The sequence below is a fragment of the Pan paniscus genome, chromosome 1 (genome assembly GCF_029289425.2).
Source record: "Pan paniscus chromosome 1, NHGRI_mPanPan1-v2.0_pri, whole genome shotgun sequence".
Classification (NCBI taxonomy): domain Eukaryota; kingdom Metazoa; phylum Chordata; class Mammalia; order Primates; family Hominidae; genus Pan; species Pan paniscus.
In genome coordinates this window covers 142,420,141-142,444,589 of record NC_073249.2, presented here as the reverse complement: position 1 = coordinate 142,444,589, position 24,449 = coordinate 142,420,141, and the positions used below count along the sequence as shown (strand labels likewise).

Here is a 24,449-nt window from a genome sequence, read left to right as displayed (position 1 = left end):
TCTACCAGGGTTTAAAGCAAAGTTGCAAATTACTGAAGCTAATCTTTGCTTCCTGATTTTGAGGTTTTTGGTTTTTTGTGGCCACGTTGTGGGGAGCTCTTTTTTACCTCATTACATGGTGCTGTAGTACTCCATTCAGGCACTGAAACAAAGTTAACCCTATAAGTAACTCATGGATGGAAACCCGTAGAACTTAACAGCCTCCTCCTGACCTTAAAAGAATAAAGGTTCACAGTTTACCTTTAATTCCCTAGCAGTCTTGCCAGATGTATGGCATAAAGTCATGTGAGAAGAGTAGGTGGAAAAAACTGTACAAACTTAACCCCTTCAGGTGTTCAGAACAGATTAATATACCATGTATTTAATACCAATAATAATGCAAAGTAAAAGTTTCATACTAAGTTTTATTGTATGCTGCTGCCAGTGTATATAAAACAATTACCCTTGTGAAATAGAAATTCATGAAAATTCAGAGAGGTAGATGTTAAGGACTGACGAAAGTAGAAGTTTGTATATTATGGCACGTGTTACAGGGATAAGCTTTTGTACAGGCTTCAAATGTAGCTCTCTTGAATATTCACTGGATCATAAGGAGTGGTTTGGGAAACCTAAGATGGGGGAAAAAAAAGGTAAAAGGTGAGTTAGGGTAAAGTATCAAAGAACATAGTTTTTAATTTTTTTCATGAATAACTTAAAAGAAGCAGGATGGGAAATGCCTATGGTGCAGTAACAGTAAAATCTTTCCCTTAATTTTCACAACCACTCTGATGTATAAGTCATTCCTGTTTTATAAACAGACTTACAGATTAACTTGCTAAGATTACTGCCCAAATACATTCTGTATATAATAAAAAAGGTTAATAAACCTCTCTTAAATCAAAAATCCGAACATCCTTAGAAAAATGAGCAAGAGTATTTAGCAGGGCAGTTTGGCAGTATCTAGTGAAGTAAAAGATGCAACCACACTTCTAGTTACCTAGATAAACCCAGACATAGAGAAACATGTACAAGGATACTGACTGTATTAGTATTTTAACAGCAAAGAACTGAAACAGCCTAAATATAACTCCGTAGGAGAATGGATAAACGAAGGTTTCTACATATGATGGAATACAAAGCTATTATAAGTTATGCCTTAAAAATAAGTTATGTTTTCAAACCATGATATTTCAGTTTAATAGAGTATAAACTAAAATATTTTAAAAATGAAAACATTACATTGAAAAAAGTGTACTAAAAAATTAAAACATGAGCATGCTAACTTTAGGATTAGTTATTGATATGGAAAGGTACAAAAGTGTTAATCTGAGATATTCTGTGACAAAAATGTTGAAAAGGCATAAACAATGCTGTGAAAAATGTTTAATCTCACCTAAAATAGTAACAAAAAAGACTAAGGTTTGTTAGGACTCAAGGAAAAAACATTCTCATGTTTCTAGTGGAAGGCCAAAGTATTATATTGGCAGGGGATATCAAGTACAACGTTGTAAAAATGTTAAACGTTCACTCCTTTTTACTTCTAGAAACTTAATAGAGGTACTAAGTATATATAGATGTTCACCAAAATCTTCACCTCACTGTAACCTCAAATTTTGGAAACTTAAATATTCAATGAAGTATAATTCCATCATAGTTTAGTACAACCATTAAATATCTTGTTTACAAAGAATATTTAATGAAATAAATTCATTTTAAAAAGGCAGAATGAAAAACGGCAAATACTGATCCTTAATTTTTAATTGAAACATTTTCATGGCACCCATTGTTGCCTATGTTTTTTAAAATGTTTCGTACAAAAACTACCTTAATTTTACATGTGTTTCCTCATTGTCAATAAGCCTGTCATCTTATCTGCATTTTTTGTGCATACATGTTCTACTGATTAACAGTTTTTAATCCTGTATTATTCTATTTTGTTTTGTGTAAAAGAGGAAAAATTTCAAAAGCTGGAATCTCAAAAAAAAAATAGTAAAATTTCCTCTTAAAAGGAAATACAGGGCGGGGCACGGTGGCTCAAACCTGTAATCTCAGCATTTTGGGAGGCTGAGGTGGGCAGATCACCTGAGGTCAGGCGTTCAAGACCAGCCTGACCAACATGGAGAAACCCCGTCTCTACCAAAAATACAAAAATTAGCCGGGCGTGGTGGTGTGCACCTGTAATCCCAGCTACTCAGGAAGCTGAGGCAGGAGCACTTGAACCTTGGAGGCAGAGGTTGCAGTGAGCCGAGACTGCGCCACTGCACTCCAGTGATAAAACTATATTTATATACATAACTCCAATGTAGATTCTTTACATTCATGCCACTCAGTGTAGGTCCAGTACTGTCAGCATCAGTGTAGGTGGGCAGTTGTAAGAAATGCAAGTTCTAGGGACTCACCTCAGACCTTCTGAATTAGAATTTGCATTTTAACAAAGTGATTTGCATATACTCAAGCTTGAGAAGCAATGCTTTGATGCCCAATTATTCTTCTAGCCCAAACTGCTGCAAATCTTAATATCCACAAAGCTGTTTTCTTATACTGCTGGGATTAATAGACATTATTTTACCTTCTGGGTTCTTACCCCAGCCATATTTTTAAACTTGAGCAATTCATTTAAACACTTATCTGTAGATTCCTATGAAGTAAAACTATTAACAGCTGCCCAGTATTTTATTCAAATGAAAATAAACCACTGTAAAGTGAATACAAGAACTGAGGTTAAAAAAAAATCATTAATAAACCATAAAAATATGAAACTTCCAAAAACTACCATGAAGAATTAAATGAATAGTACCAGAAACAAAGGATATTATAATAAACTGTTAAATATGAAAGTGAATTACTTCTTCATGTGCATTTTTGTGCACATGACACCTGTTTTCAAAGGGCTTTTTTTCCCCCTGGTATTTCAAAAAACTTAAACATCTTAACCAATCATTGTATTTACTGGAAACATGTACTTATACAGACTTCCTGGACACTCCCAGGTCTATGAAGCTTAATTAAGGAGGGCACAACTATGTAACAAGGTATTTTAGGAAGCAGCTTCCTGGACTTTGGAGAGTCAGAATGTTAGTAAGGGGTGTGTGCCATATACAAAATCTTTTTTAAAAAAGTACTATTAGTTTAAGTTTGCTTCTCATAGGTCAATACTAATGAGTACATTCCCTAACTAAAGTACTAAGAATTTATAAAAGGCAGCACCCTTCAGTTACATTTTAAATGATCCAAAACGTTTTTGGTCACATCTCTTAGACTAACATACATTTTGTACACATGACATTTGATCTGGAAGGCACAAATTAATGTACTGAAGCATGCTTTAATAAAGCCAACAGGGTCTTTAGTTTTTAATTCTCTGAAATTCAGTCCACTGTCTGTTTGCCACCAAGAACTTATATACTGCATTTCCTTCATGTTTTATCTTTAATCTAACAAATGAGAACAAAATATAAAGTCTGTTCTACCTCAGTCCAAACGCCTCTACCACACTGGCTTACTCAATTACATCTGACTTTCTCTTGCATTTCCAATTCCCAATCTTTGCTATACTGCTCTACAGCTGGGTTCAGTTAGAGCAATAACATCGAGTTAATCCAAATCAGTTGGTAGTACTTTAAGTTATCCCCATAAACATTGCAGATTTTTTAAAAACTGTCTAAATATTTGCCAGGTACACAAAAACAAAACTAGTACTTGGGGACTCCATTAGGCCAATGCTCTAAAAAGTAACACATGGCTTGTTACAGCAGTGGGATTTTGTAGTAACTCTCCTATACCCTCTTTATGGTTATTAAATCCTCTACTTAACCTTCTTTATGGTAAAATAGAAACGATTAGCCTTCATGGCTACTAAGTCAGCAAGTTTCATGAATCCTCACTTTCCTTGCAAAACAGAAAAATACTGGAAATGGAGGGCCAAAGGAAAGGGCATGGGATGATCTTTTAAGTGCTGCAAAGAAAGAGAAGACTAGTTATTCCTACAGTGTGGGTTTTTGTTTTAAATTTAAGGAAACTTACCTTTGAAAGATTCATTTTACTACAAAAAGGAACAGACTTTCTGGGGTCTGAAGGGATTTGTACTTGAAGATACTCCAGTCAGCAGAGGGTCATGTTGAGCATTCTGCAGACAGAACTGTTTCAAGTCTGCAGCTGCCTGGGAAACCTATACATAACAAAGAGGGGGGGAAGTGCCAGATGGTGAGAACATTTTAATGAAGGTTTTCTCAATCTTTGGAAATATTGTACTTACAATAAAACAGTACTTCTCTTGCTTCAAAAGAAGATACTATATAATAATTGAAGACTTAAGTCAAATAGTGAGCTCTTTTTTTTTTTTTTTGAGACGGAGTCTCACTCTGTTGCCAGGCTGGAGTACAGTGGTGCGATCTCAGCTCACTGCAACCTCCGCCTCGGTTCAAGCGATTCTCCTGCCTCAGCCTCCTGAGTAGCTGGGACTACAGGCGCATGTCACCACGCCTAGCTAGTTTTTCTATTTTTAGTAGAGACGGGGTTTCACCATGTTGGCCAGGATGGTCTCTATCTCTTGACCTCGTGATCCGCCCACCTCGGCCTCCCAAAGTGCTGAGATTACAGGTGTGAGCCACCACGCCCAGCCTAGTGAGCTCTTAATACTTAAAACCAATGCTTGCAAATAAGACTGATTTAATTAAGTATGTTTTCTTTTGCTTGGTTACTAGAAGCATCAGATGACTGAGTACAAACAGTAGAATTATGTTGATTTTTGCAAAGCATAGCACATCTTGCTTATTAATAATAGGCTGTTCAAGTGCAAACCTGAGGGTACTTAACATCTTGTTTCTTATTAAAAACATTAAAGGTTAAACAAAAAGCAATAACATTCTAGCAAACTATTATTTTGTCTTGAAAGCAGTATTACTGGAAAAATGCTACTGTGAATGAACATAATGTGGGATAACTAGCACATAATTTAGAAAAGCAAACACTCTAAGAATACATTCAGTATACTGATCCTCAAATTTATCAGACCCTTATACTGTCTTGCATTTAAACTAAAACAAATTAAAAGAGGCATGCATTCATTCACTTAGACATCTACTATTTCTATATATTCTGCTAAGGTGATGTAGGATATAAACAAAATAACCATAAAGCCATTGAAGTTCCTTAAGTCCTGTTTGGGTGGCTCTGTATATGTATATTAACACTTAAATCATATTTAAGGCAATAGTTTCTTAAAGGCAGGCTGCTCAGAAAAACTGTTAAATTGAAGTTTGCTATCAGCCTTTCAGTCACGTGACACTGGGCAGAACTCTGTCACTGTCTAGTTTAATAACATTAACGGAACCGTTCAGACGTGGAACATGAATGACTAAAACATGCCCCAAATGCATCTAGTATCTGAAGTCTTGAACTGAGATTTAAAAAGTGGGAGAAATACTCATTTATTTTATTCTCAGTCCTTATCAGCAAGGAGGCTGGGAGCAGGTGTCCAGTCCATCCAGCTGGATATGTGGCCTCAGGGAATTAATGGCATCACAAATGCTCTCTATACCAAGAACCCCTGCAGATTACAGCTGTACCTCCAACCTAATAATTCTTCATCCTAAGATGAATCTAAACGCTTATCGAATCTATTTGTGTGTTTTGCTTATACAGCAGTCCAGGGGTAATGAGTTCCATAGGTTTATTAGCTCCTATGTAAAAGAAGTATTTTTACAAATGACTACACCCCCTCATCCCCCGCCTTCCAAAAGAAGTGTAGCTAAAGTAGGGGAACAATGGTGTCATTTTTCACCAAATATTGTAATAGTGTTTAGTGTTTTCATTCATATTAACCAGCAGGAAGCATAAAGAGTACCTGTTAATTTTCTGTTTAAAGTGTAGGTGGGGTCCAATGTAACTCCCTTTCACAATTTTCAAGCACCACTATGTGCCGCATATACTTACAGGCACTAAGAATACATAAGAACAGCCAGAGCCCTGTTGTTATGGAGCTAACAGTTCAGAGAAAATGACAGACAAGGTGCTCTGTAGTAAAATGAATAATCTTTTAGATGGTGACTGGGTGCCCACCTAAGGGAAGGTGTCTGAGGTGACATTGAAGCTGAGATCTCAATGACAAGAGATCCAGCCAAATAACCATCAGTGAGAAACAGCATTCCAAACAGTGAGGAAAGCTGAGACAAAGACTCTAAAACTGGAACAAGCTGCTAGCTCCTAAGGCACTGTAACAATCACCATCCAGGAGGTTGAAACCCTGTAATCCTGGCCTAATTATTAGTGCCCCTTCTCACTCTCAAAAATGTCCTGACCTACCTATGACAGTTTGTCAAGCACTTATGGTAAGTTCTATCAATTGTACTCACACATAAAGGTTAAAAGTAAGATTGTGCTAGTTTAAAAATCTCACAAAAAAATCACCTAGCCCAGTCATTGATAAAACAGATACACAACTTTAAACCACATTTAGCAACATGCCTAAAGAAAAGCTCATTAAAAAGTACAAAAGGGGATGCTCCCCTCCTTGCTACAGCCTTAACATCAGGCAATAACTCCAAAACCAAATCATGTCTGGTGCCTTTAATGATCCCGACCAGAACCAGAAGTCTACTGGAGATTTAGGTAGGATCAGTTTTGGGGGGTTAGGGGAGCAGCAGCTAGGGTTTTCAAAGTAAAGCTCTTGGAGTATTTTAGTCTGAGAACCTCATGTCATTTTCTTTGGAGACTAAAGATGTACAATTTATTGCTTTCACTATCCCACCCCCATTTTTTTTTTCTTGGTCCACCCTAGCTATGATAAAGGCACACCTGAATGACATTTAATGGTTAAGAAATAAATGAATTTCAGAGCCAAATCCAGCCAAGACTGACTAGAAACCACTGTGATGAGGTAAGAATTGGGAGAGTAGAGAAATGGATTCCAAACTGCAGTGAGGTCTACAGCATTTCAAGGACTGGACGTGAGGGGGATCCCACATCAAGACGAATGAGAATTCCCTTCCCTTCTGAGTTGACCACAACTGAGTAAGCTAGGTCCCTGACATTTCTAGTTAACAAAACTAAATGGGAGACTCTCTCTCAGGAGGATCCTGCACCAAGACGAATGAGAATTTCCCTTCCCTTCTGAGGTGACCACAACTGAGTAAGCTAGGTCTCTGACACTTCTAGTTAAGAAAGCTTAGAGACCCTCTCAGTTCACAAAACATTTCGGGAAGTAATAAAGACTAGCCTGATGAGTATAAAATCAAATCATCTTAGGAACTGGCTGCTTTTAACAGGGCACATGATTTACATTCTTGTTTCTTTTTTTAACTGCAGAAGTGTTTCACACGTAGCCTGACCTATTGTACCAGAAAGAAGCCAATCCATTTAGGACTGTAAAAATCAGGAAATACTTAGAACAGCACTTGAATGTCAAGTTATTCTATCAACACAGACAAAAGGCTTTTTCTCCCAAAGTACCCCAAGACAAGGCCAATACTAACCAGACGCCAAAATAAGACCAATAATTACCCACAATAATCATTTTCTCCGGCATGCGGACCAGTCGATATCCCCAAGGTCAAATACGAGCAAACTGTGCCATAGGTATGAAATGCACGCTTTGTTCGAGGTTGTACGGGGCACTGACCGGAATTTTACACTCCAGGATCGTTTCGAAAAATGCTTATTTAATCCACAGTTTAAGTTATGCAATAATTCGCTTAAAAGTATGTGTTCAACGGACAAGAGAAGTTGAAGGTAAGAATTTAATACTAAAGGAAGTAGGTTTGGGAAAGATAAAATGGGGGGAGAAAAGTCTGCTCTGAATCAAAAGTCGGAAAATACCCTGTCCGATGAGAAACAGGAGGCTGGCAAAGTGGGAAAGGAAGGGTGCGGACAGCGCGCGGAGGCGCAGCTGTTGGCGAGACCAGCCGAGAAGGCTGCCAAGGGAGGTAGAGACGGAGGAGGACCGGAATGCCGGCCACGGTTCAACCCAGGGGCCAGCCCGCCTCGGAAAGTCCTGGGGCGGAAGGGCGAACTAATCGTCCCCCTAAAACACAGCGTAGACCCACGCGGCGCCTGCTCTAAAGCTGGCCGCTCCCCGATCGCCGCCGCCGAGCGCGCGTCCTCTCCAGGGGAAGCGAGGGCCGGCGCGTGTCCCGCCCGCCCCCGCCAGCTGGGCCGCCGAATCCCACCCGCCGCCGCCTTCCTCCCGCCTCGGCCGCCCGCCCCCGCTCACTTTTACGCGGTTGAGTCCGGCCTCCAGCCGGAGCTGTTGAACCACTTTCTTCATAGCGGCGACGCTGGAGGAGCCAGACATGGTGCACGCGACGGCCGGGCCGATTCGTGGGTCGGTGGGTAGTGGGCCGTGGGTCGACGGGGCCAGACAACTCAGCGGCGCGCGGCGGGGGCGGGGCTCCGAACTTTGTCTCTAAGTTTCCGGTTCTGTGCTCAGCGGCTCCACCCTCGGTGCGCATGCGCGCCTTGCCAGCCCTCTGTTCCAGCTCCACACCCGGCCCCGAGCGCGAGCCTGGAGGAGGGGGAGGAGAAGGGGCGGAGCAGTCGGTGGGCGCGGCGGCTGCTGGAGGCTAGCGCGACCCGACTCTTAAGTTCTCCTTTCCTCTCCAGAGGGGCCGATTAGGGAGAGGTAAGGAGAGAGCTTACCGTTAGCCGCGAAGAACCAAGAGGGGGTCTGAAGAGGACCAGGGAGGGAAGGCAGAGCTTGTGGGAGTTTCTAAAAGGCCCGGCGGCGGGTGACCAGGAGGTCTCAGTTTTCCTCCCAGTTTGTGGGAAGGGTTGAGGGAAGCGAGGGGAGATACCGGCTGAGGCCTAGGAGCTACTGTGCACCCGGCGTGAGTCACCCGCACACCCCCGCCCCGTACAGGCGTGTCTCTCTGTGACCCGAGTTTGGCCAACAGGCATTTTCAGTTCCACCCCCAACCCCCAGCCCCGCTGACCCGAGGCGGAGAGCAGGCGCGGAGCTCGCTGTCGCCTACCCAGCGGAGCCGGGTGGGCGGGGAGCAGGGGCGCTGATTCGCTGGAGAAGGGATCTTCTCGAGGTTTGATTTTACTGGCTTCTTAGCTCTTGAATCGGTTTTTCTGAAGGGAGATTGTGAAGAAGCCAAGGTGCTGGCCGAAGATTACACCTGTCTGCTCGGTTACCCATTTACTCTGGAGAATTAATGCTTATTGTACTTTTTAAAATAAAACTTATTTTTGTGTTTCCGGAAAGTTTGCTCTTTAGTATTTCCGTTGTAATTTATTACCTCCTGCTTGAAATTGAGTACCAAAGGAGTTTTTAGGAGAGAGGGTAGGATCTAACCAAACAAAATAGGCTCAGCCAGTAGGTCTTTCTTTCATCCATGGAAATATGTGTGTTATGTCACAGCACTAAGGGCAGATGTTTCCTATTTCTTTTCGGGTAGTCAATCTCCGAATGCGCTGATGTTTTCCATTAATGTTAATAATTTTATCATTAATGGATTTCAAATTTTTTATTAGGGAAGCATGTGTAATTGCACTGGTCAACAAAATCTAATTTATTTACTCAACAGTTTATATCAGTTCGCAAAAATGTACATCGTAAGTTTAGCATTTTACTTAATTCATACGGATGTAATGATTGGGGTTAAAACCAGGGTTTGAATTCTGGCTCTGCTACTTATGGTATTCTTGGGCAAGCCACTTAAGTTACTGAGGCTTTATTTCCTTATTTCAAAGTAAATTATACAGCTTCGTAGAGTTGTTTTTCAGAATGAAATGACATTATATGTAAAAATAATGTGAAAGCTATCTCAATAAATATTGTCTTTTCCCAAAAGGTATTGTAATTATTTCACCTTTGGTGCTTTGTTGACTGTATAATGCTAAAACGTCATTCATACTTTACAGATTTGTAAGATTAAACACAAGTATCTATTCAAAGAATGATCTGTTTTACAGTAGTTGTAAAATATATCACTGAACTCTTAGAACCGTGGAATGTTAATGCTGGAAGAGATTTTAGGGAATATGTGGTCCAATAATTACTTCTGTGAGGGAGACTGTTGAGGAATAAGCAGTGTTTTAGGCCGAAACAGTTTCAGAAAAAAAAAAAAATTGTTGCTTTTTTATTAACTGCTGCATTGGGAAACCACAGACTGGAGTGCTGTCTCAAACACCAGGTGTTATTTTTTTGTAGCGTGTGTTTAAAGATTCTATTTAGGATACAAAAGAAAAATAAAACATTGAGGCCTGGTATGGTGGCTCACGCCTGTAATCCCAGCACTTTAGCAGGCTGAGGCGAGCAGATCACGAGGTCAAGAGATCGAGACCATCCTGGCCAACGTGGGGAAACCGTCTCTACTAAAAAATACAAAAATTAGCTGGGCGTGGTGATGCGCGCCACCCAGGAGTCCCAGCTGCCCAGGAGGCTTGATGCAGGAGATTCGCTTGAACCTGGGAGGCAGAGGTTGCAGTGAGCCGAGATGGCACCACTGCACTCCAGCCTGGCGACAGAGTGAGACTCCGTCTCAAAAAAAAAAAACAAAACCATTGAGATAACTTTAAGTTCAGTTGCATCTGAAGTGATTACCAGTAAATATAGTTTATGAACTATCTGTATCTCTTAAACTTTTGTTTAGATGTTCTTTGACCTTCCACAATGATCTAAGACATTTCAAACATGTTACCAACTGTACAGACATAGATGCTCACCATTCAGTTGGTTGAAGACTGGCCTGTTGTAAAAACAATTTGTCACCAAGAGGATTCTTTTAGCAATAAATGCCAAGAAAAGACCACCAAGTAATCTGTCACTTTATGTTTTGTCAGCAGAGCACTGTCAATTTAAATTTACCTGAGATCTTCACCGTATTCAATTAATTAGTACCCTAAGTTCTTTAGTTCACTAGGTCTAAATTCAGAATTTGAATAAATAAGAGTCACATGCTGTACTTTGTAGTTTAACTAAAAGCTGAATCTCTTCAAAGGGGGATTTCACAATTCTGACTTCTTTCTCAAAGAATGAGCTTATTCTGTTTTTATAATGGCTAAGGAAATTGAAGTTTGGAGAAAAAAATATATACAATAGCTACAAATAAAATACTTAGGAATTAACCAAGGAAGTTAAAGATCTCTACAAAGAAAACCATAAAACACTGATGCAAGAAATTGAAGAGGACACAAAAAAATGGGAAGATACTCCATGTTCATGTATTGGAAGATTCAATATAGTTAAAATGTCTCTAATACCCAAAGCAATCTACAGATTCAGTGCAATCTCTATCAAAATACCAATGACATTCTTCACAGAAGTATTAAAAACAATCCTAAAACTTATACAGAACCATAAAAGACCCAGAGTCACCAAAGTTACCCTGAGCCAAAAGAATAAAAATGGAGGAATCATGTTACCTGACCTCAAATTATACAACAGAGCTATAGTAACCAAAACAGCATGGTACTGGCATAAAAAAAAAAAAACATAGACCAGTAGAACAGAATAGAGAACCCAGAAACAAATTCATTCACCTACAGTGAACTCGTTTTTTACGAAGGTGCCAAGAACATACATTGGAGAAAGGACAGTCCCTCCAATAAATGGTGCTGGGAAAACTGAATATCCGTATTAGAAGAATGAAACTAGATGTCTCTCTCCTCGTATACCAAAATCAAATCAAAATGGGTTAAAGACTTAAATCTAAGACCTCAAACTATGAAACGTCTATAAGAAAACATTGGAGTTGGGGCATGGTGGCTTACACCTGTAATCTCAGCACTTTGGGAGGCCGAGGCAGGTGGATCACCTGAGGTCAGGAGTTTCAGGCCAGCCTGGCCAACATATAGTGAAATCCTGTCTCTACTAAGAATACAAAAATTAGCTGGGCGTAGTGGCACATGCCTGTAGTCGCAGCTACTTGGGAAGCTGAGGCAGGAGAATCACTTGAATCCGGGAGGCAGAGATTGCAGTAAGCGGAGATCACGCCATTGCACTCCAGCCGGGGTGACAGAGTGAGACCCATCTCTCAAAAAAAGAAAAGAAAACAGTGCAGAAACTTTCCAGGACATTGGATTGGGTAAAGATTTTTTGAATAATGCCCTACAAGCACAGGCAACCAAAGCAAAAATGAACGAATGGGATTACATCAAGTTAAAAACCTGCACAGGGCCAGGCACGGTGGCTTACGCTTGTAATCCCAGCACTTTGGGAGGCTGAAGCAGGTAGATTTCTCGAACCCAGGAGTTGTATAACAGCCTGGGCAACATGGCAAAGTCAAAACCCCATCTTGACAAAAATACAAAAAGCTGGACATGGTGGCATGTACCTGTGGTCCCAGCTACTTGGGAACCTGCAGAGGTCAAGGCTGCAGTGAGCTGTGATCATGCCACTGCACTCCAGCATGGGCAACAGAGAAGCCCTGTCTCAAAAAATAAAAATAAAAACCTGCATTACAAAGGAAATAATCAGCAAAGTGAAGAGACAACTCACAGAATGGGAAGAAATATTTGCAAACTATCCATCTGATAAAGGATTTATAACCAGAATATATAAGGAGCTCAACTATATAGGAAAAAAATCTAATCCACTTTAAAAATGGGCAAAAAAGCTGAATAAACATTTTTCAAAAGAAGACTTACAAATGGCAAACAGGTATATGAAAAGGTATTCAACATCACCGATCATCAGGAGAAATGCAAATCAAAACTACAATGAGATATCATCTCTCCCCAATTAAAGTGGCTTTTATGCAAAAGATAGACAATAACAAATGCCGGTGAGGATGTGGAGAAAAGGGAACTCTTGTACACTGTTGGTGAGAATGTAAATTAGTACCACCACTATGGAGACCAACTTGGAGGTTCCTCAAAAAAAACTAAAAATAGAGCTTCAGTATGTCCCAGGAATCCCACTGCTAGCTATAGACCCAAAAGAAAAGAAACCAGTATATCAAGGTATCAGCACTCCCTTGTTTACTGCAGCACTATTCACAGTAGCCAAGATTTAAAAGCAACCTAAGTGTCTATCAACAGATGAATGAATGAGTAAAGAAAATGTGGTACAAATAAACAATGGAGTACCGTTCTGCCATAAAAAAGAATGAGATCATCTCATTTGCAACAACATGGATAGAACTGGATGTCATTATGTTAAGTGAAAAAGCCAGACACAGAAACACAAACTTCACATGTTCTCACTTATTTGGCAGTAAAAATTGAAACAGTTGAACTCATGGAGATAGTAGAATGATGGTTACCAGAGGCTGGGAAGGGTAGTGGGGTGGGGACTGGGGATGGTTAATGGGTACAGAAATATAAGTTAGATAAAGTGAATAAAATCTAGTATTTGATAGCACAAAAGGGTGATTATAGCCAACAATAATTTATTATACATTTTAAAATAAGAGTATAATTGGATTTTTTGTAAAACAAACAATAAATGCTTGAGGTCATGTATACCCTATTTACCCGGATGTGCTTTTCACACATTGTATGCCTGTATCAAAATATTTCATGTACCCATAAATATATACACCTACTACATGCCCACAAAAATTACAAAGTAAAAGAAACCTAACTCTATAATTCCTTTTCCAACATAGATTCTGATTCTATATCATTCTGTTACTCTCTGGGAGACCCTCCCCCTCCCTAAAATGTCCTTATATATCCTGAGAACTTTTCAACTCAAGACAAGTATGCCATTTTGTCAACACTAGAACGTGTCTAGAAAACAAACCTCATTCCTCAGTTGGCTCTAGAAGTCTAACTACTATAAATGTTTGTGGATTCTGGAGTGCCCTCTTGTCAACATTAGGACGTGTCTAGAAAACAAACCTCATTCCTCAATTGGTTCTAGAAGTCTAACTACTATAAATGTTTGTGGATTCTGGAGTGCCCTCAGGCATTTCAGGCTTTTTTTTTTTTTTTTTTTTTTTTTTTTTTTTGAGACAGAGTTTTGCTCTTGTTGCCCAGGCTAGAGTGCAATGGCGTGATCTCGGCTCACTGCAACCTCTGCCTCCTGGGTTCAAGCAAGTCTCCTGCCTCAGCCTCCCCAGTAGCTGGGATTATAGGCATGGGCCACCATGCCCGGCCAATTTTGTATTTTTATCAGAGATGGAGTTTCACCATAGTTGGTCAGGCTGGTCTCAAACTCCCGACCTCAGGGGATCCACCCGCCTCGGCCTCCCAAAGTGCTGGGATTATAGGCGTGAGCCACCGCGCCTGGCCTCATTTCAGGCATTTTAATCTGTTTACCTAAGACAGGTTAACCTTTAAATTGATTAGAATTTTATTTACAGCTTAACCAGGAACCAGATAAAGCAGAACTCCCAGGACATATACGTAATCTGAATTTATCCTGAGCAGATAGACTTCACGCCTTGGTGATTTAAGAATCAGGAATTATGTCAAAAAATACTCCCATCATCTGTCATAAAGTTAACTGTATTCTGATTTTTTTATTCCAGAATGTAAGTTTCCCTTTCACTTGTTGCATTCCTTGAGCAATCAAGTAATCAAAACATTTTAGAGCTGCAAAGGATCTTGAAGAGTTCAAGTCACTTACCACTAAGAAACTCACACTCAGACCACCGAATGGTTGTATAGGTTATAAGGGACTAGAAATCTGCTTTTCTGGCTCCCAATCAATGTGATTACCTTGTGTGAGATTCTACTTTATTGGTATATTTAAACATAGCCCATGTCGGCATTTAGGATTTTCTAAAGTACATTGAGCAATCTTTGTATGCCATATTATCAAATCAGACAGGAAATAAAAATTACGAGAATCCTTATTTCTAGACACAGAATAAGTATCAGAATTTCTTAAGCTTGATTTTCAGCTCTGCTACTGACACTGAAAATCATTTTGGAAAAGTGCAGAGAAAACATGATGGGTAGCTATTTTGAAAGGAAGGACCAGATCAGAGATGGCAGATAGGTGATTCATCTACCAACAGTTACTCCTTCTCAAACCCATAGTTTACTGTGATAATTCATTTCTGTACTGTTTCCTACTGAGATGTAGCCTTGGGATCCTACTTAGTAATTCACTTTTAGATAGTCAGTACCAGTTGATGGGAATTAGCATGCAAGATAAAATTGATTTTCCATTCCTGGCAGTAGAGTTGTGAAGCAAAATTATGTAGTAAATGAAAGATTAGACAGGAACTTCATAGTCACTTTATTTTTGGTTATTGAGATATCAGTCTCCTTTCATTTGAATTGTTGGCATCATTTTGTTCATTAGCTAATTAGTGATAGGTAAAAAATGTGAAAATCCCACATGTTATATGTTAGGATTTAGTATATGATTTGGTTAGGATCAACTACAAATTCTAAGCATGCCTAAAGTTTTTTTTGTTTTGTTTTGTTTTGTTTTTTGTTACAGAGTTTCGCTCTTGTTGCCCAGGCTAGAGTGCAATGGCACAATCTCGGCTCGGCGCAATCTCGGCTCTCCGCACCCTCCGTCTCCTGGGTTCAGGCAATTCTTCTGCCTCAGTCTCCGGAGTAGCTGGGATTACAGGCATGGTCCACCATGCCCAGCTAATTTTGTATTTTTAGTAGAGATGGGGTTTCTCCATGTTGGTCAGGCTGGTCTCAAACTCCCGACCACAGGTGATCTGCCTGCCTCGGCCTCCCAAAGTGTTGGGATTACAGGCGTGAGCCACAGTGCATGCATGCCTAAAGTTTTAATTAGCCTCTCATGGTTTCAATAGCAAAGGCTTACTCAAGTTAGCACAAGCAATGAGGAGATTATTGTAAAGAGCAACATAGAGCAGCAGTGGAGGCACATATCCCTTGTAAATCCCAAAACAGAAACTGTCACGCTAATAGGTCAAACTGGAAGTAGATCCAAGGCTAGAGACCAGCCCCAAGAATTCTTGATTCCTCTCTAGTGCTTAGTTATAAATATGAATCAGTTATGTTACTTCCTCAGTTTGCTTCTCACTACCAGTTAACTTAGTCATTTTCTCCGTTCTTTATCTTTTTCTATCTCTTTATAAATAAGTATAGCTTTCCCATAACATGGGCTTGCCTCATGGCTATGATACTAACTGATGACTTCTCTTTTCTATATTCTTTTTTTTTTTTTTTTTTTTTTGAGACGGAGTCTCACTCTGTCACCCAGGCTGGAGTGCAGTGGCACGATCTCGGCTCACTGCAACGTCCACCTCCCTGGTTCAAGCAATTCCCCTGCCTCACCCTCTTGAGTAGCTGGGATTACAGGCACACACCACCACACCTGGCTCATTTTTTTTTTGTATTTTTAATAGAGACGGGGTTTCACCATGTTGGCCAGACTGGTCTCAAACTCCTGACCTCAGGCAATCCGCCCCTCTCGGCCTCCCAAAGTGCTGGGATTATAGGCACAAGCCACCACGCCCGGCTCTCTTTTCTATATTCTTATTAGTAATGTCTACTGATGCTTGCATCTTGAGCTCTTTTCCCAGGTCTAATCCCCAAGGGCTCATCTTTTTACATCAGAACATTTTGTTTGTTTCTAGCCAGCCCAGGATTTGGTCTCCAGCATTGGTCTCATCAGAAATGATAAAGGGAGTTCTTAAAATCCCAAACATGGCTTCTTTGCCATTACTTTAGAAGGGATACTATAGGTTGAGTATTCCTTATCCAAAAGGTTTGGGATAATCTGAAATGTTTCAGATTTCATATTTTTTCAAATTTTGGGATATTTGCATTATATCGGTTAAACAATCCTAATCCAAATCCAAAATGCTCCAATGAGCATTTCTTTGGAGCATCATGTCAGCATTCAAATAGTTTCAGATTTTTGAGCATTCCAGATTTCAGATTTTAAAATTACGGATACTCAACCTGTATAGTGGGGTCCTGTATAGGTTTACCTCAGGACAACAATAAAGCAGGTCTTGACTGATCTATCTTGAGTTTGTTTAATTAAAAATTTGTTCTGGGACGGGCACAGTGGTGGCTGATGCCTGTAATCCCAGCACTTTGGGAGGCCGAGACGGGCGAATCACTTGAGGTCAGTGGTTTGAGACCAGCCTGGCCAACATGGTGAAAACCTGTCTCTATTAAAAATACAAAAATTAACTGGAAGTGGAGGCACACGCCTGTAATCTCAGCTACTTGGGAGGCTGAGGCAGGAGAATCGCTTGAACCTGGGAGGCAGAGGCTGCAGTGAGCCAAGACTGCGCCACTGCACTCCAGCCTGGGCAACACAGGGAGACTCTGTCTCAAAAAAAAAGAAAAAAAATTGTTCTGAATTAAAATATCACATTTTAATATGTAACAAATTAAAACTTTTAGCCTACTAATTTGCATACCAGTGAATCAATGAATGCCCATATGCTATAATTATTATAGATTATTAACTAATTCTTATCTAATAATGAAGTGACCATATATGTATCTGAGTCATCTTTCACTTAGGTTCATAATAGAGGCTAATATTAATACAATGGCATACAGAGTTTTTGGATAGATATATAAATACTTTCTTAAAGTACTAATGTGTACTTAAGACATGGTCAAAATGGCAAATCACATTCTAAGTTTTAATTATTGTAAGAAATATGGAAAGTAATGTGTAAAACTAATTTAAGGAGATTGTATATTTCAGGAAATAATCTTTTAATTTTGATACTATTAAAACAATTAGTGGTACTTGTTAGGGTTTTGTAGAGCTGTAATCAGTTCCAGATCAGAGGAATTTTAAGTTTTGTTGGATTTAAATCCTTATTTTAACATAAATCAAGGAAGAGCAATGCTTTGAAATCTAGAAGAGCTTCAGCTCTTGTGTTGGTATGATTAATGTATCCTTAAGAATTATCCTGCTTTGATAATTCCTGTTAGAGTAATAATTCAGCTACCTTATTTTTTAGTTTTTCTTATATACATTATATATTTTTAATTGTATCATACATTCTTGTAAACTGCCATAAATCCTGAGGAAAAACACTGGAAATAATACACAAATGAAGCCTGATATATTTAAAGACTGGCATTTTCACCTGGAATGATTGTTCACGTTTTTTATTATTGAGGCATCAAAGCCCAGGAAGAAATGTATATGATATAACAGTTTTCATCATTCTATAGCCATTTTAACTAGCCAAGAGGCTAACTAAAACTTTAGGCATTCTTAGAATTTGTAGTTGATACTAACCAAGTATCATAAATTCTGCCTTTCTACTTCCAAACGTGTATTTCTACTTCATGTAAAATGCTATATATTTAACCTTAATTTTTGACCAAGAAAAGATGAATTATTTAGAATAGTAAAATATGTCCTGGTCACAAGTCCATTATAATGTAATTTGTCATGTTACTTAGTTGTATAGATTTATGCTCATTTTATTACACAGTCCTATTTACTAGTAATATGTCCTTTTGAGTTAGAATAATAAAGATTGTATATATTTCTAAGTTTTCATTTTTAGTTTATTTAATGCTTTTGTGTTTTCCTTTTTATTTCTTGAACAAATCAGAGACCAGAAATGAGTGGAATGCTATCTTAAGCCAAAAAAAACTATTATAATTTTTATTTAGTACTACTTAAATGAAGAAAGATAAAAAAAGAAACAAAATTCCAATTGATAATTATCCCATTCACACATTAGTGAATATGTCACTCAATCCAAGTCGACCTTCCTCATCAGAGGTAAGAAAATCTTTTTATACTAAAATATAAGAAAGACCTGCTTATCACTGTTTTTGAAAAGTTTTATAAAAGCAAAAACATAGATTATATAAAGTATTAGATATTGACTCCACCATGATCCCAACTTCATGTATCCCATTGCCTGATTACACTTCTCGTGTCTCTAGCTCACTTCCTCTACCCCAAGCATATTGGGATCCCCAATGCATTGATCCTATCACCTTTTTCACTATTTCTCAATTGTATGATTGAGGTTGGTACCCTCCATATCTAGCTTAAGTTCCATAGAGCAGTCAAGATCACTCCTTTGCACATACTTTTGACTCCTTGCCCCTCTCTCACTTCATTGTGCTGCTTGGCAAAACGACAAACATGGTTAATGCATTTCTCCACCTATTCTGTACCTACACCTGAGCAGCTGAACATGGCTAGAGAAAAAAAATGTATACCATCATAAGTACCATTCTCACTTTAAATTCATGACCATGAATTTCAAGTGGAATCTTTTTCTGGTGGGCAGTCTTACTATCTGCCACTGATTAATTCAATCTTTCACTCTTCTAAACAAGTATGTCATACCATCTCAGACCCCCAATACCTTCTCTCTATTTTCTCTTAAACCAACTGCGGTCAAGATTTCACCTCCATTATTCCACCAAAACTATTCTCATTAAATTCACCTTTCATTACTAAATCTGTTGGTTAATTCTTATCCTAAACATTCTTGATCTCTGTGTGCACAACAGTTGACACCATTAATCACTTTCTCTTCCTTGACATAGGCTTCGCTAGGCTTCTAGCATACATATTATGTTTGTTTTCTTCTTACCTCCCTGGTTGTTCATTCTCAGTCATCTTTACTGGGCCTTCATCTTCCTCCTGACCTCTTAATTTTGGAATACATCAGGGTTCAGCTCTTTGTTCTCTTCTCTACCTGCGCTCATTCCTTGGTGATCTCATCTAGTCTAACAGATTTAAATACCAACTTTATGCCAAGGATTTCCAAATTTATAGCCTCATCTCAGTCCTCTTTCCCAAATTCCAGATTCACGTAGGCCTATATTCAACTGACTAACTGACATCGCCACTTGGATGGCCAATAGATATCTCATCTTAATATGTCTGAAACTGGATTTTTTTCCCTTCCCTAAAACTTGCACTACCCATGACTTTTGCCATCTCAGGTGATGTCAAATCTATCCTTTCAGTATCTGAGGCCAAATGCCTTGGAGTTATACTTGATTCTTCTTGCATGCTTGAGTCTTCTACTTGACTCTTCTTTCAAACTCCACTTCCAATAGATTGACTCTGACTCTTCAACTTGACTCTTCTTTCAAACTCTACTTCCAATAGATTGACTCTGACTCTTCTACTTGACTCTTAAACTCCACTTCCAAGGGATTGACTCCAGCTTTTAAATATATACAAAATCTGACTACTTTTTAATAACCTTTACTGCTAGCACGTGAGTCACCATTGTCTCAGACTGTAATTATTCCAGTAGCTTCATAACAAGTTCTCTTTTCTTGCCTCTTATAGTCTGTTCTAGCTATGATTCCCATCACTCAACTAATTAAGTAAAGCATTATGTATATCCTGATATAATGCAATATAAAATACAGGACACCACTTATGAAATATTATTGCCCCAAGTAGTAACCTGTGTCACTTGAAGGCTATATAGTTAACTGTTTACAGGAGATAAGAGGTTGGAGAAACAAGTTAAATGACACCTTAGAGATAATGAAGTATATTCAGAATGTAGAACATTCTATAAGACAACTGACCCAATATCTTTTAAAAAGTCAATGCCATGTTAAAAATAAAAAGCAAAAAAATAGGTTTGGGAACTCTTCAAGATGAAAGTTTTAAAAAACGTAACAACCAAATGCATTGTGTGATCCTTGTTTGAATTCCAGATTAAGAAAATATTTTGAGGACAATTGGGAAAATTTAAATATGGACTGGTTATTAATTGACATTAAGGAATTTTAATTTTTTTAGATGTGAAAATGAAATTGTGATTATGTTACAGAGGTCCTTATTTTTAGAATATGGATGCCAAATAATTTAGGGATATAGTGTCATGATGTCCTATTTACTTTGAATATTTTATTCAGAGGGAGAGAATTACTCTTTTTATTTATATGTATGTTTAAAATTTTTCATATTAAATAAAAATATATGTCAGATCTTAATGTTTCTCTTAAAACCATGCATTAGCTTCCCATTTTGTAGGTGAAAATGGCCCAGAAGGTGCTGTATGTTTCCCCTCTACCTCCTTATTTTTCTGAACTTATCTTCTACTCTCTCCCCTACTCTCTCTGCTTCAATCATACTGGCATGCTCTCACCTTAATACCTTTATTTTATCTCTTTCTGGAACTCTTTCCCTCTAGATCTTCACTTGGCTAATTCCTTCTTTTCCCTTAGGTCTTTACTCAGATCTCACCTTTTCCATGAGACCTACCCTGACTATTTAAAACTGAAAACTTCTCCATCCCATATCTTCCCATTCTTCTTTACCCTGCCCTACTTATTATTTTTCCTAGCAATTACCACTTTATAATATAGTATGTTACCTATTAGTGTTTTATGTTTATTGTTTTTTAATTTTTAAAAAATTTTAAAAATTGTACTTCTTAGAAGTCAGTATTTATTGTTTATTGGCTATATTTCTCACAGAGCCAGGACTAGTCTGAGGCAAATCAGGTACTTGCCACAGATGAAAAATTTAAGGGGCTACCAAAAAATTTTTTTAGTAAAATTAATGCAAAAAAAATCCATGATGAACAAGATATCCATATTTTAAATAGAGACAGGATCCAACAGTGCCATCTCTAATCATTTTGAAACTTGGGACAAAAGAAAAAGTATGTGCCATAACTTGTAATGTATTTTTAAAATAGCTAATGGTTTTAATGAAAATGTTATTGATGAGTAGCTTCCATTAAAGTCAGGAAGGTAAGATTATAATAAATTAGGGTTTGAGTGTAAATAGAATATTTAACCTTAAAATAATATTGTCAGATTTAATATGTACTTTAAAATTTTTCAATATTTTTTCAACTACTTTGTTGTTCTGGAAAAAAGCCATTAAAATGTCTTTTTTAAGAAGCATATATATAAATATTTAGTTCAAGAAATAGTTTCCTCCTGTAAAATATTAATACATTTATATAAAGATAAGGTCATATTTACTTCAAATTTCTTAAGGTTTTGCAAATATTTAATAGTATAGCTAGGGGTTAATCTTTTAAGTGCTCTAGTGTTCAAAATGCAACATATAGAAAACTTCACTGTCAGATCTATACAGACATTTTAAATTGTTAGTTAATAATCATCAAAAGCATAGAAGTAATTTTCTTGATTTATAAAAACAACTTGAAGAAAACCTTATGCTCAGGAACTATTTTTATCTCCTATGAAATTACTAATATTAACAGTAGGTCATATTCAAACTTTTAAAGGTTTCTCAGATATTTAATATTGCATTCGAGAATATTCATTTAAATGCTTTGACATTTAATATGCAGGGAGTATCAAACTTAATTTGACTAAAAGATAAGACTATATTTGCAATCATTGTTTCTGTTGTGGTTATATAAATATTCTTCTAAATAGAAGGATTCTAATCAAGGTCATAACAAAACATCAGTGGAAAAGTGGATAGTTACATAGAAGCATAGACATGCCCAATGTAAGAACAATCATTTCTTTCTCATTGGTCAGGAATAGGTTCTTCCTGGAATTCTGGGGAATAAGTACATTCCCCAAACCACAGTATTGAACTTTTTGCAGGTGCTGAGGGCTAGCAATCATCAGAACTGTAATAGGGAGAAAATATACAAAGGATAAAGATTCCACAGGTTCACCCCAATGGAACTGAGTAGGTGGGGAGTGAGGTGAGGTAAAGTTGATGTTAAGAAAACTAGTCTTGGTGCCCTAGGATTCTTACTGCAGGCCACAGAAAAAACACCATATGCCAAAGATGTTGAGCTAATCTCATAGCCACATCTATAACATTGTTGCCAAGGGAAAATGTACTCCAAGTGCCAAGTGGCCAACTTAAGAACAAATTTTTAGTTCATTTTGGTTTTTGTTTGTTCAGAGGGATGTATGTATTCCATGTTTTTTTTCTATTGTGTTTATTAAACTTAATGCTATAGGACATCAATTGATTTTTTTTCACTTTAAAAATATTTTAACCGATGTTCTTCTCAATTTGTTCAGTTGGTGGAACTTCATGTTTTTTATGTCCCTGAAGGATCATGGAACTATAAGCTAAATACCATTTCAACAGAAGTTGTTAACAAATTCATTTCAGCTGGATTTCTAAGGCAAGTGTTGTGTAGTCATGTAACAATATGCCTGAGAGAAGAATCTGTTTTCTTCAGAGAAAAATGCTTTTTGGAAATTTAAAAACTATAAGTGAAAAAATATTTTGTCCACGTGATAGATCCATTTCCTAACTTAATGAATACTATCAATATATAGTGCTATGTAACAATTAAATCAGTTCTGTAGGAATAGCTCACTTGGCCATAATACTACCACCCAGAAAACAGTATATAACCTGTGTATTATTATGGTTATACACAAAGTGAATTAAGAGAGAAGTTATCTAAAATTAAAAATCTGCTAAACTACTCAGGAGGCTAAGGTGGGAGGATTGCTTTGAGGCCCAGAAGTCAAGGCTGCAGTGAGCCATGATTGCAGCACTGCACTCTAGTCTGGGCAACAGAGTGAGACTCTGCCAAAAACAAAAAAGAGACAGAGAAAGAGGGAAAAAGAAAGAGGGAGAGAGAAAGAGGAAGGAAGGAAGGAAGGAAAGAAGAACGGAAGGAAGGGAGGGAGGGAGGGAAAACTGCTGATCTGAGAATAGCAGTTAAAGCAATATATCTACAACGCCTCTTTCTCTGACCTGTTTAAAAATATAAACAAAGAACATGTGTTTATATGTATGTAGATGTGTATTTTCAAATTCACAAAAAGACACATAATACTATGTGATCTGACTGCCTGTTGTTACCCCTTACGCGTACCTCTCTTTCTAATCTTCATCATCACTTTCTTCAACCACATCAGCCTCCTTTCTGTTCTGGAACACATAGCCCTACCTCAGGACCCTTGTACTTTCTGTTCCTTTTGTCTAGAATGAGTTTTCTGCCCTAACCATATGCTCTCCCATCTCCTTCAGGTCTTTACTCACATATTACCTTTTTGTGTGGATATTCTCTAATCACTGTATTTTAAATCATTCATACAGTCCCTTTCTCCCTTCCCTGCCTTATTTTTCTCTGTGGTACTTAGTAGTGTCTTATGAATTACATTTTTTTACTTATTTACTTCATTAATTTTTCTATCCCACCACTAGATTATATGTAAAGTCCATGAGGGCAGAGATTTTTCTTTTGTTGACTGCCATATTCACATCCCTTGGAACAATGTCTGACACATAGTAGATGCTCAATAAATATGTGTTGATTGAATGAATTACCTAATATTTCTCATAAGGTCCCAGAAAAACAAGAACTCAGATGATAGCGTAAGTGATGGCTTTAAATTTTAGATATTCAGGAACAAAGTATCCCTAATAAGCAAAGATGTGTACTCTGACAATGTTAGATTATTTAAAAAATTTTTAAGCACTAGCTACTCCTGCCAAACTTCCAAAATAAATATCTGTGGCTAAATCATTAATTGCTGTATGTATAAAAGTACATCTATTCCACAGCAAATTTTAACAATAAAATTTGGAAGTAAATTAGCAAAGAGACAGTTGTTTTCCTTTTCAGTACAAAACATTTATAAACAGTGTTTATTTGCATAATTTTAAAGGCAGACTTTTAATTATTTATTTTAAGAGCTATTTATGG

The 24,449-nt window shown here is 37.9% G+C and overlaps 2 protein-coding genes across 4 annotated transcripts in view; one reads left to right on the top strand and one right to left on the bottom strand.

Annotated features, from left to right (window-relative positions):
• Nucleotides 1-384: 384 nt before the first annotated feature.
• GNG5 (G protein subunit gamma 5) lies at nt 385-8,321 on the bottom strand. Its single transcript, XM_003805282.7, has 3 exons — nt 8,189-8,321; nt 4,003-4,147; nt 385-608 (listed from the first exon to the last, which is right to left on the bottom strand). Exons 1-2 carry the CDS (start codon nt 8,267-8,269, stop codon nt 4,022-4,024), a joined length of 207 nt encoding a protein of 68 aa, XP_003805330.1. The 5' UTR covers nt 8,270-8,321; the 3' UTR covers nt 385-608; nt 4,003-4,021.
• A 135-nt stretch (nt 8,322-8,456) lies between these two features.
• Nucleotides 8,457-24,449, top strand: part of SPATA1 (spermatogenesis associated 1) — a 106,763-nt gene continuing 90,770 nt past the window's right edge. For all 3 annotated transcript variants that reach the window (XR_008626440.2, XR_010110872.1, XM_003805281.6), the window contains exons 1-3: nt 8,457-8,596; nt 18,399-18,571; nt 22,804-22,910. Coding sequence is in view for 1 of the 3 variants with exons in the window: in XM_003805281.6 (XP_003805329.4) it covers nt 18,470-18,571; nt 22,804-22,910 (209 nt within the window). In the remaining 2 variants the exon portion in view is untranslated. The remainder of the gene's footprint in view (nt 8,597-18,398; nt 18,572-22,803; nt 22,911-24,449) is intronic.